Below are 14,357 nucleotides of genomic sequence, written 5' to 3' on the forward strand. Positions count from 1 at the left end.
TCTCTGACTGGCTTATTTCGCTTAGCTTAATGCTCTCCAGTTCCACCCATGCTGTTCCAAATGGTAAGAATTCCTTTTTTAAAGCAGCGTAGTATTCCACTGTATAGATGTACCACGGTTTTCTAATCCACTCATCTGCTGATGGGCATTTAGGCTGTTGCCAATTCTTAGCTATTGTAAATTGTGCTGCTATGAACATAAGGGTGCATATATCCTTTCTGATTGGTGTTTCTGGTTTTACTGGGTCAAGTGGTATTACTGGGTCAAATGGCAGTTCCATTTTTAATTTTTTGAGGAAACGCCGTACTGTTTTCCATAGTGGCTGCACCATTATGTAGTTTTCATGTTGGTTTCTCAATAAGTAAGTTCTGTAAGAGCAGGAACTTTGTGTTCACTGTTGTATTTCCATAATCTAGCATCATAGTTGCTTAATAAACGTTAATTGAATGAATGTCTTCCTGGAGAATAAAGGCTTTACCACCCCCACACCTAACTTGCTGATATCCCCTTGCACTCCCCTTTCTCAGTTCACCAAGGCACTGTGTTGAGGCCTCTTTGGTGTCTGAAATCCTTCCAGAGCACTGAGCCTTCCCAGCCCATACTGGGCAGCCAGCTCCCCAAGTCCACCATGAGGCACTGGGTGCCCTGGGAGCTGACAGAATTGGTCGTTGTTCCTCCCCTACAGGTGCGCCCCAGGTTACGTGGGGAACCCCAATGTGCGAGGGGGCCGATGCCTGCCACAGAGTAAGTGGGACCATGGCCCCTGGTTGGGGTGATGGGCAAGTCAGGGAGCCTAGGGAGTTTGAGAGGTGCTAGGGCTGGGGGACAGGACCAGGAGTAGGGCAGGCCAGTCTTTGGAAAAGTAGAGATCCTGAGATAGTGCCATATGCTCGGCCTCCTACCTGAATGGCCTCTCCTGTCCTCCCCTCCCCCTACCAGCAGACCAAGCCCCACTGGTGGTCCAGGTGCAACCGACTCGGAGTATAGTACCCCAAGGTGGCCCCCACTCCCTGAGGTGCCACGTCAGTGGGAGCCCACCCCACTACTTCTACTGGTCTCGTGAGGATGGGCGGCCCTTGCCCAGTAGCACCCAGCAGCGACATCAAGGTACCCATGGCCCCAACCCCATGAACCACCCAGTGGGCGGGGAGGCACTGGCCTGTCTCGGCCCTGCTGGGGTCCTGCCCTTCCACAGGGCCGGGTGATGGGAGGAGGGTGCATCTGCATCGACGAGTTCCCATCTGTTCCCCACCAGGCTCCGAGCTCCACTTCCCCAGCGTCCAGCCCTCTGATTCTGGGGTCTACATTTGCACCTGTCGTAATCATCATCATGCCAATACCAGTCGCGGAGAACTGCTGGTCACTGGTGAGTTCCTCCTCTCGTCCCTAGGACGGCCTGCCCTGGACTGGGCTGGGCTGAGACTGCAGACCCAGGCAGCTGGCACATTCATCTCCCAGAGGGCATGGTGGTTGCCTGGACAGGGCCACTGGCCATGGAGATGGAGAGAGGTGATGGAGTTAAGAACTGGCTTTAGATCAAAGATGGCCGGACTTGATTGTGGTCGCTGAGAGAGAAACGTCTGGGATGATGCCTAGCCATCTGGTTTCCAGCAGCGAGCAAATGGGGTGCCATTTACTGCGATGAGAGAGGCTCGATAGGAGGGTTCTTCATTTGAGCTCCCCCAAAAGCAGAGTCTGAGACAATGATTTGCATGTTAGTAGTTTATTTAGTAGATGGATAAAGACAGGGAAGAGAAGGCAGCCAGCAACAGGCGTGTTATTGAGCAAGTTACCACTGTGAGCAGTTTTTTAATGCAGCCAAGGGAACTCTGGGAAGCTCTAGGGTCTCAACCTGTGGGTCACGACCTCTTTGGGGGTCGAACAACCCTTTCACAGGGGTCGCCTAAGACCAAACACATATATAATTACATATTGTTTTTGTGATTACGCACTATGCTTTAATTATGTTCAATTTGTAACAATGAAATTGGGGATCACCACAACAGGAGGAACTGTACTAAAGGGTCGTGGCTTTAGGAAGGTTGAGAACCACTGCTCTAGGGTAAAGCATGCACCTAGGAGTCACTCCACCCCAGGATCGAGGGTGCTGGGATCTGTACCTACCAGCTCCTATCAGCCATCAGCTGGGGCCTGTTATAGGAGCACCAGTTCCCCTGCATTCTGCCCACCTCCTGGGCAGGCATGGTGGTCTCTGGTGACCTGAGAAAACCCTTGTGCGAAGAAGTGCAGTGGCTGGCAGCAGTCAGACCTGGCGGCACTGAAGGAACAGGGTGAGGGGACTGGGCAGGGTACTGGCAGCACCTGCTACAAACAAGCCGGGGGGAACCCCAAGTTTGAGATGTTTGGGGAAACATCTAAGTAGGTACATCCGGCAGGCATTGGATCTATGAGCCTGCAACTCAGGAAGGAGGCCCCAGCCAGAGAAATGAATCTGGGGGGTGTTGGCATAGGGGTGAGATATATATATATATATATTTTTTTTAATCTTTACCCAAGATATTTTTCTATTGATTCTTAGACAGAGTGGAAGGGAGAGGGAGAAACACGGAGAGAGAAACATGAATGTGGGAGAGACACATCAGTTGGTTGCCTCCTGCACGCACCTCGATGGGGGCTGGGGATCAAGCCTGCAGGCGAGGTACATGCCCTTGACCAGAATCAAACCTGGGACCCTTCAGTCTTCAGACCAGTGCGCTATCCACTGAGCCCAGCTGGCTAGGGCTAGGGGTGGTGCTTAAAGCTATGGGACAGGGTGAAATTGCCAGGGAGAGTGTGGCTTGAGGACAAAGCCTCAAGGAGCTCCAACTTCAGCATGGCAAGTTGGAGAGTCTCTGTTACAGCAAGAGACTGGAGCGGGTGAGGCCAGTGAGCTAGGGGGAGGTGGGGAGGCGGGAGGCGCGTGTTGGAAGCCCAGAGGGGAGGCGGCTTCCAGGAGGGGGTGCTCGGCCTCGCCATATGCCCCGAGGAAGGGAGACGTGGCAGAGAAATGACCCCTGATGAGCATGCTTTGACAAGAGCCGTTTTCAGTGGAGCGAAGGGGTAGAACTAGATTCAAGTGAGGCAGAGAATGGATGGGAAGGCAACGAGCATAGACAATTCCTTCGAGTCTTGGCTCTACAGGGAGACCAAGAAATGGGGTGGTAGCTTGGGGCGAGTATGGAGTCAAGGGGACCTTTCCAGAGATGGGATGTGCTAGAACACATGTGTCTGTGGAGAGGATGATCCAGTGGAGAGGGAGAGGAGAGTGACGCGGCAGAGCGGGCACAGCAGAGGGAGGAAGTCCCGGGAGGGGCTCCAGCGCCAAAAAAAAAAGCTCGCTCCTCAGGGACCAGGAAGGAGGGAGGTGGGTAGATTTGGAAAGACGGGAAAATTCCCGTCTAGCAGTTTGTTTTCTCAACCAGTGTGAATTGAAGCCATTAGCTACAGAAGAGGAAGGGGGGTTCTGGAGGGTGGAGAGGATGGGAGGAAGTGGGAAATGATTTGGGGAGGATGGGAACTTGAACCAGACCCAGAAGGCCAGTTGGAGTGAAGTGTGAAGTGTTCAGAGCTCATTTGTGGTCTGCGGTCATGAACTGGAGCCAAGCGGGCTCATGGTATGACATTCTCCCGTCACAGCCCGCTGCCTGCTCAGTGCCAGCAGAAAAAAGACGATAATGGGGTTCGGATGGATGAGGGTGGGAAGTGCCAGGGAATGGAATCTACGCTAGACTGGGAAGCAAGTGACACCCAGACAAGATGATGGAGAGAGAGAGAGAAACTGGCCACAGGACAGGGGCCTGGCCGCACACCACTCACGGGGGCCTCCCGTCCCTGCAGAGGCTCCCAGTAAGCCCATCACGGTGACAGTGGAGGAGCAGCGGAGCCAGAGTGTGCGCCCCGGAGCCGATGTCACCTTCATCTGCACAGCCAAGAGCAAGGTGGGCAAGGCGTGGAGCGGTCACCGGGGAGCCTCTATCTGCTGGGGTCTCCAAGCGCCACCCCTAACCCCCATCCCATCCCCTGGCCCCACCTGCAGTCTCCGGCTTACACCCTGGTGTGGACCCGCCTGCACAATGGGAAACTGCCAGACCGAGCCATGGATTTCAATGGCATCCTGACCATTCGCAATGCCCAGCCAAGTGACGCAGGCACCTACGTATGCACTGGCTCCAACATGTTCGCCATGGACCAGGGCACAGCCACACTGCATGTGCAAGGTATACTGCTCATGCCCATGCCTGGCCCTCCACCCCCGGCCTTCCCCAATGCCCAGTGTTCAGTTGACAGTTTCTGAGCATCCATGGTATATCAGGTCCTGGCCTAGACTCTAAAGAAACAAAGGAGGTCAAAAAGGAGCTCTGCTCTCTGCACTACATGATCTAGGAGGGTGGCGATAAACATGGAACAGACGAACATGCAGGATAATTACACAGGGTGATGCACGCCGGGTTAGTAATAAATGGTGATAGGAAAGTGAGCGATGATGTGGGAGAAGGGTGAGCTACTCTTCATGGGTGGTCAGGGGGGATCTCCCTGGGGAGGTGGCATCCGAGCTGAGGCCTGAAGGAAGGGAAAGTGTTCAGCCACTTAAAGAGCCGGCAGAGTGTGTTCTTGGCAGAGGAAGCAGCCCGTGCAAAGGTCCCGGAGCAGGAGCGTGTTGATGTATGAGGAACGGCGTGGCCAATGTGGCTGGAGCTGGGGAGGGGGCGGGGGATGACCAACTTGAAGATGTAGGCAGAGGTGAGTGCGTGTAGTACGTGGCGGATCACAGCAGGGAGTTCGGATTTTATTCTAAGAGCAATAGGGGGCCACAGATAGGCCTTAAATTCACAAGTAACAGACCCCATTGACATTTCAAAAGCTCCCTCTGCCTGCTCTGTGGGCAAATGGCCCTGAGGGGCTGGAGTAGAAGCAAAGAGAGCAGCCTGGAAGCTGAGAAGACACTTCCCCCAACCACGTGTTCTTTCTCCCGTCAGCCTCGGGCGCCCCATCTGCCCCCGTGGTGTCTATCCACCCACCACAGCTCACAGTGCAGCCCGGGCAGCTGGCCGAGTTCCGCTGCAGCGCCACAGGGCACCCCACGCCCACCCTTGAGTGGACAGGTGAGGCCGTGGCAGGAATGACATTCAGGGCCTGACTCTCCTGGATGTGGCAAGCCTGGGGCAGCATTCTAGGCTGCGGGGAGGGGGGGCAGCAAAAAAACTCCACATCAGGGGGTCCTGGTGGCCAGCTGCCTCAGAAGGCACAAGTCCATGGCGGTATCCTGCGTCTGCCAGCTGTGGAGCCCTCGGACCAAGCCCAGTACCTGTGCTATGCCCGCAGTAGCGCCGGACAACATGTGGCCAGGGCCATGCTCCATGTGCATGGTGAGGGGACAGGCTGAGGGTGGGCTGGGAGCACATGGGCAGCCCAGAGAGGTGTTCTCACAGGGTTCTGTCTGCAGGGGGCAATGGGCCCAGGGTCCAGGTGAGTCCAGAGAGGACCCAAGTGCACGAAGGCCGCACGGTCAGGCTGTACTGCAGGGCTGCCGGTGTGCCCAGTGCCACCATCACCTGGCGGAAGGAAGGGGGCAGCCTCCCCACACAGGTGAGGAGATCCATCCGGCCAGGCCCACAGGCTCAAGAGAGTCCCAGCATTTGCCATCTGCCCCTCCCACCTGTACTTCCTACCCCACCTCTGCCTCTTCAGGCTCTCATCACTTCCAAGACGGTGGCCTGGCTCCATGCCTCTTTGGTGCCCAGCTGGGCTCTAATATTGGTTCTGTGCTTGCCTCTGCCTTTCCCCCCTCTGCCTACCCTCGCTGGCTAGCCCTTGCCAGGCAGCCACAGCTGCTCAGGCAGCTGACCCTTCTCCTGTGTGGCAGGCCCGGTCCGAGCACACAGACATCGCCACCCTGCTCATCCCAGCCATCACGACCGCGGATGCCGGCTTCTACCTCTGCGTGGCCACCAGCCCCGCTGGCACCGCGCAGGCCCGGATCCAAGTGGTCGTTCTTCCAGGTGCAGGGCCAGTGGGGGCTTGAGGTGTGGGGAGCACCAGCCAGGGCTCTCCCAAAGCCTACTCACTCCTCTGCCTCCACCTGTAGGTGCCAGCCCCCTGCCAGTCAGGATTGAGTCCTCGTCATCTTCTGTGACTGAAGGGCAGACATTAGACCTCAACTGTGTGGTGACAGGGCTACCCCAAGCCCAGGTCACATGGTACAAGCGAGGGGGCAGTCTGCCTCCCCACACCCAGGTATGAGCTCCCTGAGCCTGAGGCAGGGGTCCCGGGGTGGTCCTGTGCACAGGGAGGCTCCACACAGCCCTGGCACTTTACGCACAGGGGCCAGCCCTTACTCTCCTCCCTCTCCAGCTTCCGGCATGGGGCGGCTCAGTGGTGACCACAGCCCCCACCCCATCCTCACATACCTCTGTCCCCACCCGGCCCAGGTGCACGGCTCCCGACTTCGGCTCCCCCAGGTTTCCTCAGCTGATTCTGGAGAATACGTGTGCCGAGTGGAGAACGGATCAGACTCCAAGGAGGCCTCCATCACCATCTCTGTCCTCCACAGCACCCATTCAGGCCCCAGCAACACCCCAGGTGAGGAGCCAGTGGGCCTGGGCAGAGGCCGAGCCCTGGGACCTCCTCACTTCCCCTTCAGGGCAAGGGGGGCCACTAGGCAGGCTTTGACCTTCCATTCCCTGCTTGGGGAGCTGAGAGGACTAAGGTGGGGATCAGGTTGGTCCAGCTCACCTGGGGCCGTGATGAGGCTACTGTTTTCAGAGCTCAGCAGTAGGCAGCGGAATCGGTCTGACGTGGGTTCAAATCCTAGCACTGCCCCTTATCAGCTCTGAACTGGTCATTTTACCTTTTGGGCCTCAGTTTCCTCCTCTGAAATGAGGACCATACCACCACCATATGCTAGGAAAACGGCAAACACGATAGAAAGGGGTTGCGGCATAGCCTGGGTCTTTTGGCCTAGGCTGTGGGCAAATGGACTTTGAACTCTGAGTTGGAGGTTGGGAGGGAAAGGGGCCTGGCTGGCCATGCTGAGGAGCAGGTCCCGGCCCCAGACGGGTCTCCCATCTGACCAGCCTCTCTGTGCCCCAGCTCCTGGTGGGCCCCCAGCTCGGGGCAGTAACCAGCCCATCCGCATCGAGTCCTCCTCCTCCCACGTGGCTGAAGGGCAGAACCTGGATCTGAACTGCGTGGTGCCCGGGCAGGCCCACGCCCAGGTCACGTGGCACAGGCGTGGGGACAGCCTCCCCACCCGGCACCAGGTACAGCAGCCCCCAGGGCCAGCCTGCTGGAGGGCCTGGATTGGGCCGCTCTGGCTCCCTCCCAACTCTCCCTGTTTGCATTCAGACCCACGGCTCGCTGCTGCGGCTGTACCAGGTGTCCCCAGCAGACTCCGGCGAGTACGTGTGCCGAGTCCTCCTTGGCTCTGGGCCCTTGGAGACCTCTGTCCTCGTCACTATCAAGGCCTCGGACTCCAGCGCTGGCTCCCTTCCTGGTGAGTGACTGCCGATGTCGGGGCAAGCTGGAGGAGGTCGAGAGCCTCCCAAGGTGCTGAGTCCTAGGGACTCCTGTGGTGACTCGGGGCAGGAGGCTTACGTTGGAGCTGGCCGCGGCCTGGCCCAGGCAGACTCCACTTCTCTGAGTTACCCACCATCTTTCCATCACTCTTTGGCCACGTCACTCCTCATGTTTCTGCTGCTGCCTCCTCATCCTCTCTCCCAGCCTCAACCACCTTCACCCTCCCACTTCCTCACTCCACTCTGCAAGGCTCTGCCTGTGCCCTGACCCTTCCCCCAGGGTTGCTTAGCTGAGGACATCAAGCCCAGGCCACCAACCCCCCCAAACACGGGCCTGGCCTCAGAAGACAAGGCCGAGCTGGCTCCAGGGTGGACAGCTCTTGCCCTCTCTTCTGGTAGCATCTTCTACTACCCTCACCCCTCTCTCCACAGCCCCAGGACCTGTCCCTCCTGTCAGGATTGAGTCCTCATCCTCTACAGTGGCCGAGGGGCAAACCTTGGACCTGAGCTGTGTGGTGGCAGGGCAGGCCCATGCCCCGGTCACATGGTACAAGCGTGGCGGCAGCCTCCCCGCCCGGCACCAGGTACATATAGCAGCAGGAAGGTGGGAGGGGGTCAGCTGGGCTGAGCCATGGACAGTTGGGTGGCAGGCATCCTGGCCTCTGAGCTGAGGGGCTGGCAGTTGCCAGCTCAGAGGAACGGAGAAAGGGTGGGCAGGGGGGCATCTGCTGGGCTCTGGGATGCCCTCCTCACACCCCTGCCCATGCTGCCCAGGTTCGCGGCTCCCGCCTCTACATCTTCCAGGCGTCACCAGCTGACGCAGGCGAGTACGTTTGCCGGGCCAACAATGGTGTGGAGGCCTCCATCACAGTTACAGTAACCAGCACCCAGGGGGCCAACTTTGCCTACCGTGAGTAGGGCCACCAGGCTGGGCTGGGACAGAAAAAGGGAATAGACGGGCAGCTGCAGAGAACTGGAGTGACCCACTGACCTTCTCCCCCAGCTCCTGTTGGCACCCAGCCCATCCGTATCGAGTCCTCCTCCTCCCACGTGGCTGAAGGGCAGACCCTGGATCTGAACTGCGTGGTGCCCGGGCAGGCCCATGCCCAGGTCACATGGCATAAGCGCGGGGGGAGCCTCCCTGCCCGGCACCAGGTATAGGACTCGAGAATGGATGGGCCAATGAGGAGACAGGAGGGAGGCCCCTGGGTGGTGAGGGCCGGGGGCTCCTCTGAGATCGGGGAAGCCGTGGGCACCATTGCGCGGATGTAGAGCGCAGGGATAGAGCCCAGACTCTGGGACCTCAGCGTGAATGCTGCTTCCACCGCTTACTAGCTTGTGACCTTGGGCTTGTTACTTAACCTCTCTGTGCCATAGTTTCAGCCCCTGCTAAATGGGAATAGCCCCTACCTTACACAGTTGTCTGAGGATGAAGTGAGTTAATGTTTATGCAAAGTGCTCAGCGCACTGGCACACAGAGAGTGCTATGAGCTGTGTTTTTACTGTAATTCCATTAGCTGTTTTTATTCATGTATTTTATAGAATTTAGGATGCCATTGGTTGCAAGATGCGCCATTATTTTATGTGCCTCTAAGGGGAAAAAAACTGCCATTTAACTGTAAGATTATTCACTGTAAAAGACGCATCGGGACATCAGCGACGTCAGAGAGTGGGTCCCAGAATTGATGGGATGTGGTATTGGGCTTGTCCAGTTCACCAGGGCTCCTCCTGGCCACCCTGGGACGAGACTTCTCTTCCCCGCCCCTAAGCAGGATGGAGCTGAAGGCCAGACCTCAGGGGTCAGAGAGAGAGGCATGTTTTAGTGCAGGGATCTCACGGAGCCCCCGTGACCTCACCTCCGTTTCCGCCAGACCCACGGCTCACTGCTGAGACTCCACCAGGTGTCCCCAGCTGACTCGGGCGAGTACGTATGCCGTGTGGTGGGGGGCTCGGTGCCCCTGGAGGCCTCTGTCCGGGTCACCATTGAGTCTGTGAGCTCTGTGCCTGGTGAGTGGTACTGGGCGGGGGAGGTGGGGCGACCGGGAGGGCTGGAATGGAAAGGCGACGGCCCAGCCAGCGGAGGCTTCCACTCCAGCAATGGCAGGATCTCACGGGACCAAAGCCCCTCCCTTCACTCACCACACTTCCTCCTCGCGTTCCAGCCAGGGATTGACCCTCTGCTCTCTGTCCCCAGGGCTTGGAGTCACCCTCCCAATCCGGATCGAGTCCTCCTCCTCACACGTGGCCGAAGGGCAGAACCTGGATCTGAACTGCCTGGTCACTGGGCAGCCCCACGCCCAGATCACGTGGCATAAGCGTGGGGGCAGCCTTCCTGCCCGGCACCAGGTAGGAGGCGGGGAGCTACTCAGGGGCCTGAAGGACCCCTGTGACTACAGAGTAAGGACCATAGTCTCTGAATTCAGGCATATCCAAGTGCGGATGCTGCTCTCTGCCTCTGGCCTGCTGAGTAACTTTGGGCCAATAATTTGACTCCCCGATCCTCAGTGTCCTCATCTGCCACATGGCTCACACTGACTACTTCACCTCCCTGTAGCACATCAGCCAATGCCGGTCCCCTCTCTTCCTGCGGGACCCAGTCCTCACACTGGGACGGGGAATTGAACAGTCATGAATGGAGGTTCTCCCTGGAAGAGCTTCCCTCAAGCTGGGGGCGGCGGGGGGAGCAGGCTGGGAGGGGCCAGAAAAGGGAGCAGGAGTCTGGCTGTGAGCCCCAGTGCCCAGCTCTGAGCCTGCCTCCTCCTGTCCTCAGGTGCATGGCTCCAGGCTGTGGCTGCCCCAGGTGACTCCAGCTGACTCTGGAGAGTACGTCTGCCGTGTGGCCAGCAGCTCGGGCTCCCAGGAAGCCTCAGTCCTCGTCACCATCCAGCAGCGCTTTAGTCCCTCCCACTGTGAGTACCTCAGGGGTCATGGAAAGTGGTGTGCGGCTGCTAGGGCCTCTCCACCCTCAGCGGCTCCACGCCCTGCCTCCTGTCCCCCCCACCCAGCCCAGAGTGTGGTGTACCCCGTCCGCATCGAGTCCTCCTCGTCCTCCCTGGCCCATGGACATACCCTGGACCTCAACTGCCTGGTGGCCAGCCAAGCCCCCCACACCATCACCTGGTACAAGCGTGGAGGCAGCCTGCCCAGACGGCACCAGGTACTAACCAGCGGGCAGGGAGGGCAAAAGCTGAGCGCACTGGCCTTGATGGGAATCAGGAGGGGCTCTCAGCACCTCCTTTCTGCTCGTTTAGTCATTCAACAAACGCCAGCTGTGCTTGCTGTACGGGCCCTCGACCAGTGTTGAGGATATGGAGATAAGCTCCTCTGACCTCAGTTGAATCCCATGTTTTAGCAGAACATTCTATGAGTCACTCACTCCACTTCCCTGAGAACTTGCTCCAGGCCAAGTCCTGCACCTGGCCCTAAGCAAGGAGACAGGTGCCTGCCCTCAGGGAGCTCGCAGGCTACAGGGTGAGGCAGATGTGCCAGCTGACAGCAGTGTAACCGGAGCCACAGCAGGGCGCTCTGGAGTCACTAGGATGGGCCTCAGCAGAACAGTACAAAGGCTAGAGGCACTGTGCTCCCCGGCCCAGAGCCTCAGGAAGGCCGCTGAGGGAGCTCTGAAGGAGGCTGGCTGAGGGCTGGCCCCAGGCAAGGCAGGGGTGCTCCCAGAGTCCCGGCCCGGCAGCAGCGGTGCCCAAGACGTGGAGATGCTGCCCTCACCCACGGACACTTGCTCCCCTTCAGATCGTGGGCTCCCGGCTACGGATCCCCGAGGTGACGCCAGCCGACTCAGGCGAGTACGTGTGTCATGTCAGTAACGGCGCCAGCTCCCAGGAAACCTCGCTGATCGTCACCATCCAGGGCAGCAGCTCCTCCCATGGTGAGAGCACACAGGCAGGGGGTCCAGGAGGTGGGGGCAGGGGGAGGTTTCTGGCGCCGTCAGTGTTGGCTGACTGGCTACATCTGACCCTCTCTGTCCCCAGTGCCCAGTGTCTCCCCACCAATCAGGATCGAGTCCTCATCCCCCACAGTGGTCGAAGGGCAGACCTTGGATCTCAACTGCGTGGTCGCTGGGCAGCCCCAGGCCATTATCACGTGGTACAAGCGTGGGGGCAACCTTCCTGCCCGACACCAGGTACAGAGTGGAACGTGGCAGAGGGGTGGAACCTCGCCTCCTGGGTGGGTGACGGACAGCCGTGGGGCAAAGACCCCGAAGCATTAGCTGGCAATCCTGGGGCAGTCCTCCCTGCTGCTCAGGTAGACAGGGGGTCGCCTCAGAGGTCTGACGAGGGAGGCCTGGGAAGAGGCCTGGCCCAGTCCGTCACCCTTTGGCCCCTCCACTTCCTCTCTCCCCCTCCCCCATCTACCCTCCAGGCCCACGGCTCCCTCCTGCGGCTGTATCAGATGTCCGTGGCCGACTCGGGCGAGTACGTGTGCCGGGCGAACAACAACATCGATGCCCGGGAGGCGTCCATCATGGTTTCAGTCTCCCCCAATGCTGGCAACCCCTCCGGTGAGTCTGATGAAGACCCTGAAGGGGCCAGGAGACACAGGTTACAGGGCCCTGGGGAGGACGGGCCCTGCAGAAAGACGCCTGGGTTTGAATCTGGCCTGTACCACGAAGGGACTTGAGTGAGTTATTCTCCCCCAGCCTGTTTCCTCCGCAGTGAAATGGGCGTATTGCTCATGCCGGCCTCATAGAGCTGTCTCACACGGTGCTGCCAGCCACATGTGGCAATTAAATTCTTTAAAATTTCAAATGCCTAGCCTACATGTCAAGTGCTTGGTGGCCATATGAGTATAGCTATAGCCACTGTACTGGGCAGTGCAGGTAATAGGACATTTCTGTCATCGAAGAAAGTTTATGAATTTTGTGAGGACTGAATGAGTTAACATCCGGAAAGTGCTTAGAGCAGTGCCCGGCACACTGCAAGTGCTTAGTAAGTGTTAACTGTATCATTTTTACCTTGGGGGTGGGAGCTTCTATGGCTGAGGTGAGTCTATCAACCCAGCTGTTCCCCAATCTGACTATGCCCAAAGCCCCGACTTGGTGTTTCTCTGCCCCCAGCCCCTGCGGGTGCCGTGCCCATCAGAATTGAGTCATCATCTTCACACGTGGCTGAAGGGCAGACCCTGGATCTGAACTGTGTGGTCCCTGGACAGGCCCACGCCCAGGTCACGTGGCACAAGCGTGGGGGCAGCCTCCCAGCTCACCACCAGGTACAGGAGTTTGGGGGCAGGAAATGGTGGGAGGGCTGCTGGATCGGGGTCTGCTCCCTAAGCTCTGCCCAGCAAGGAGGCCTGGGAGAGCCTGTGGGATGCAGTTGCCTCCCTGGCGCCATCCGTCAAGGGTTCCGATTGCCATGTCTGCCCCTCTGTCCCCCTGTCCTGTCCCCGCTCAGGCTCATGGCTCACGGCTGCGGCTGTACCAGCTGTCCCCCGCCGACTCCGGCGAGTACATGTGCCGTGTGGTGAGCAGCTCTGGCTCCCTGGAGGCCTCGATCATGGTCACCGTTGAGGCCTCTGGCTCCAGTGCTGTTCCTGTCTCTGGTAAGAGTCCCTACAGTGGTGCCAGGAGGCTAGAAAAGGGGGCGGGGGGACCAGCAGGCAGAGGTCAAGTGGGGTGCAGCTCTAGGGCCCTGGAGCAGAGACTTTGGAGCCTGCCATATGTGGGCCTGGGTCCCAGCTCCTCTGTCCACACCCTGAGATGTTACACAGTCCTCTCCTCTCTGCGTTTCACTTTCCTCATCTGTAAAGTGGAGACAGTCGAGCTCTTGCAACAATTACCTGAGTTCCCTAAAGACTGGCAGTGCACCTGTAAGGCACGCAGGGGGCATGTGAGGGTGATTTGAGGTGACACCCTAATAGACATCTTCTATATTAATAGTGGTATATTAGGGGGAAAACAGCAGCACATCAAACCTGTCATGATTTCATGGAAATTATTGCCTGTCACGGAGCTAAGTATGAAAGGGTTTTTTAAAATGAATCAATCAAAAGGAAAATGTAACACAGGGGAACACATGGCTGTGGCAGACATGATAACAGGACATGAGTTGCTGAGTAATAAACATGATACAGCGTAAGTAATGTTATATTTACACACATTAACTCATTTCATCCTTACAATGATGCGTGGAGGTAGGTATGCTTGCTCTCTCTGTTTTACGGATGGGGAAACTGGGGCACGGAGAAGTGAAGTACCTTTCCTAAGGTCACAGAGACTGCTTGTGCCCCAGGCCCAGGCAGAGTCCCACCCATTCGAATCGAAACCTCCTCCTCCCACGTGGCTGAAGGGCAGACCCTGCTCTCTCACAATCAAGGGCCCCACAGGGGATCCCACTTCTAGGAATATATCCCAAGAAACCAGAAATACACACATTAACTCATTTCAGCCTTACAATGATGCGTGGAGGTAGGTATGCTTGCTCTCTCTGTTTTACGGATGGGGAAACTGGGGCACGGAGAAGTGAAGTACCTTTCCTAAGGTCACAGAGCTCATGGCAGAGCTGGGTTTTGAACTCAGGCAGTCTGGCCACAGAGTCTGAGTTCTTAGCCACACACGACTCATGTTTAGGAAACATCAGTGATTTGTGGGGAGGTGCCTGGCCCTGAGCCCCGAGTCCTGGCTGTCAGGGAAGCACAGGAGGAGATGGTGGACCAGTGTCTGGGGCGGGGCTGGAAAATGAGGCACCTCTGCCCACTAGACTAGCCTAGCTGCTCCCAGTCTCGGGAGAATGGGGAAGGGGGAATCGAAACCGCCACCCTCTGGTCTCTGGTCTGAACATCTGGGAAACCGGGGCTGGGACTGAGGGGGGGGGGGGGCGAGGGGGGAGGGGG

General features: G+C 58.0%; 1 protein-coding gene across 1 annotated transcript in view; it reads left to right on the plus strand.

Annotated features, from left to right (window-relative positions):
* The window catches only part of HSPG2 (heparan sulfate proteoglycan 2), a 110,871-nt gene that overhangs the window by 54,799 nt on the left and 41,715 nt on the right, over window positions 1-14,357 (plus strand). Inside the window, 25 exon segments of the mRNA XM_006777662.2 lie at window positions 686-744; window positions 940-1,107; window positions 1,256-1,366; window positions 3,838-3,938; window positions 4,037-4,217; window positions 4,977-5,102; window positions 5,214-5,366; window positions 5,444-5,586; window positions 5,864-5,999; window positions 6,086-6,234; window positions 6,429-6,579; window positions 7,090-7,259; window positions 7,345-7,492; window positions 7,947-8,098; window positions 8,289-8,424; window positions 8,518-8,669; window positions 9,386-9,521; window positions 9,709-9,860; window positions 10,285-10,423; window positions 10,520-10,671; window positions 11,262-11,397; window positions 11,501-11,652; window positions 11,892-12,030; window positions 12,586-12,737; window positions 12,920-13,067. Of these exon segments, the coding sequence (XP_006777725.2) occupies window positions 686-744; window positions 940-1,107; window positions 1,256-1,366; window positions 3,838-3,938; window positions 4,037-4,217; window positions 4,977-5,102; window positions 5,214-5,366; window positions 5,444-5,586; window positions 5,864-5,999; window positions 6,086-6,234; window positions 6,429-6,579; window positions 7,090-7,259; window positions 7,345-7,492; window positions 7,947-8,098; window positions 8,289-8,424; window positions 8,518-8,669; window positions 9,386-9,521; window positions 9,709-9,860; window positions 10,285-10,423; window positions 10,520-10,671; window positions 11,262-11,397; window positions 11,501-11,652; window positions 11,892-12,030; window positions 12,586-12,737; window positions 12,920-13,067 (3,542 nt within the window).

This window comes from Myotis davidii, unplaced genomic scaffold, assembly GCF_000327345.1.
Source record: "Myotis davidii unplaced genomic scaffold, ASM32734v1 scaffold149, whole genome shotgun sequence".
Taxonomy (NCBI): Eukaryota; Metazoa; Chordata; class Mammalia; order Chiroptera; family Vespertilionidae; genus Myotis; species Myotis davidii.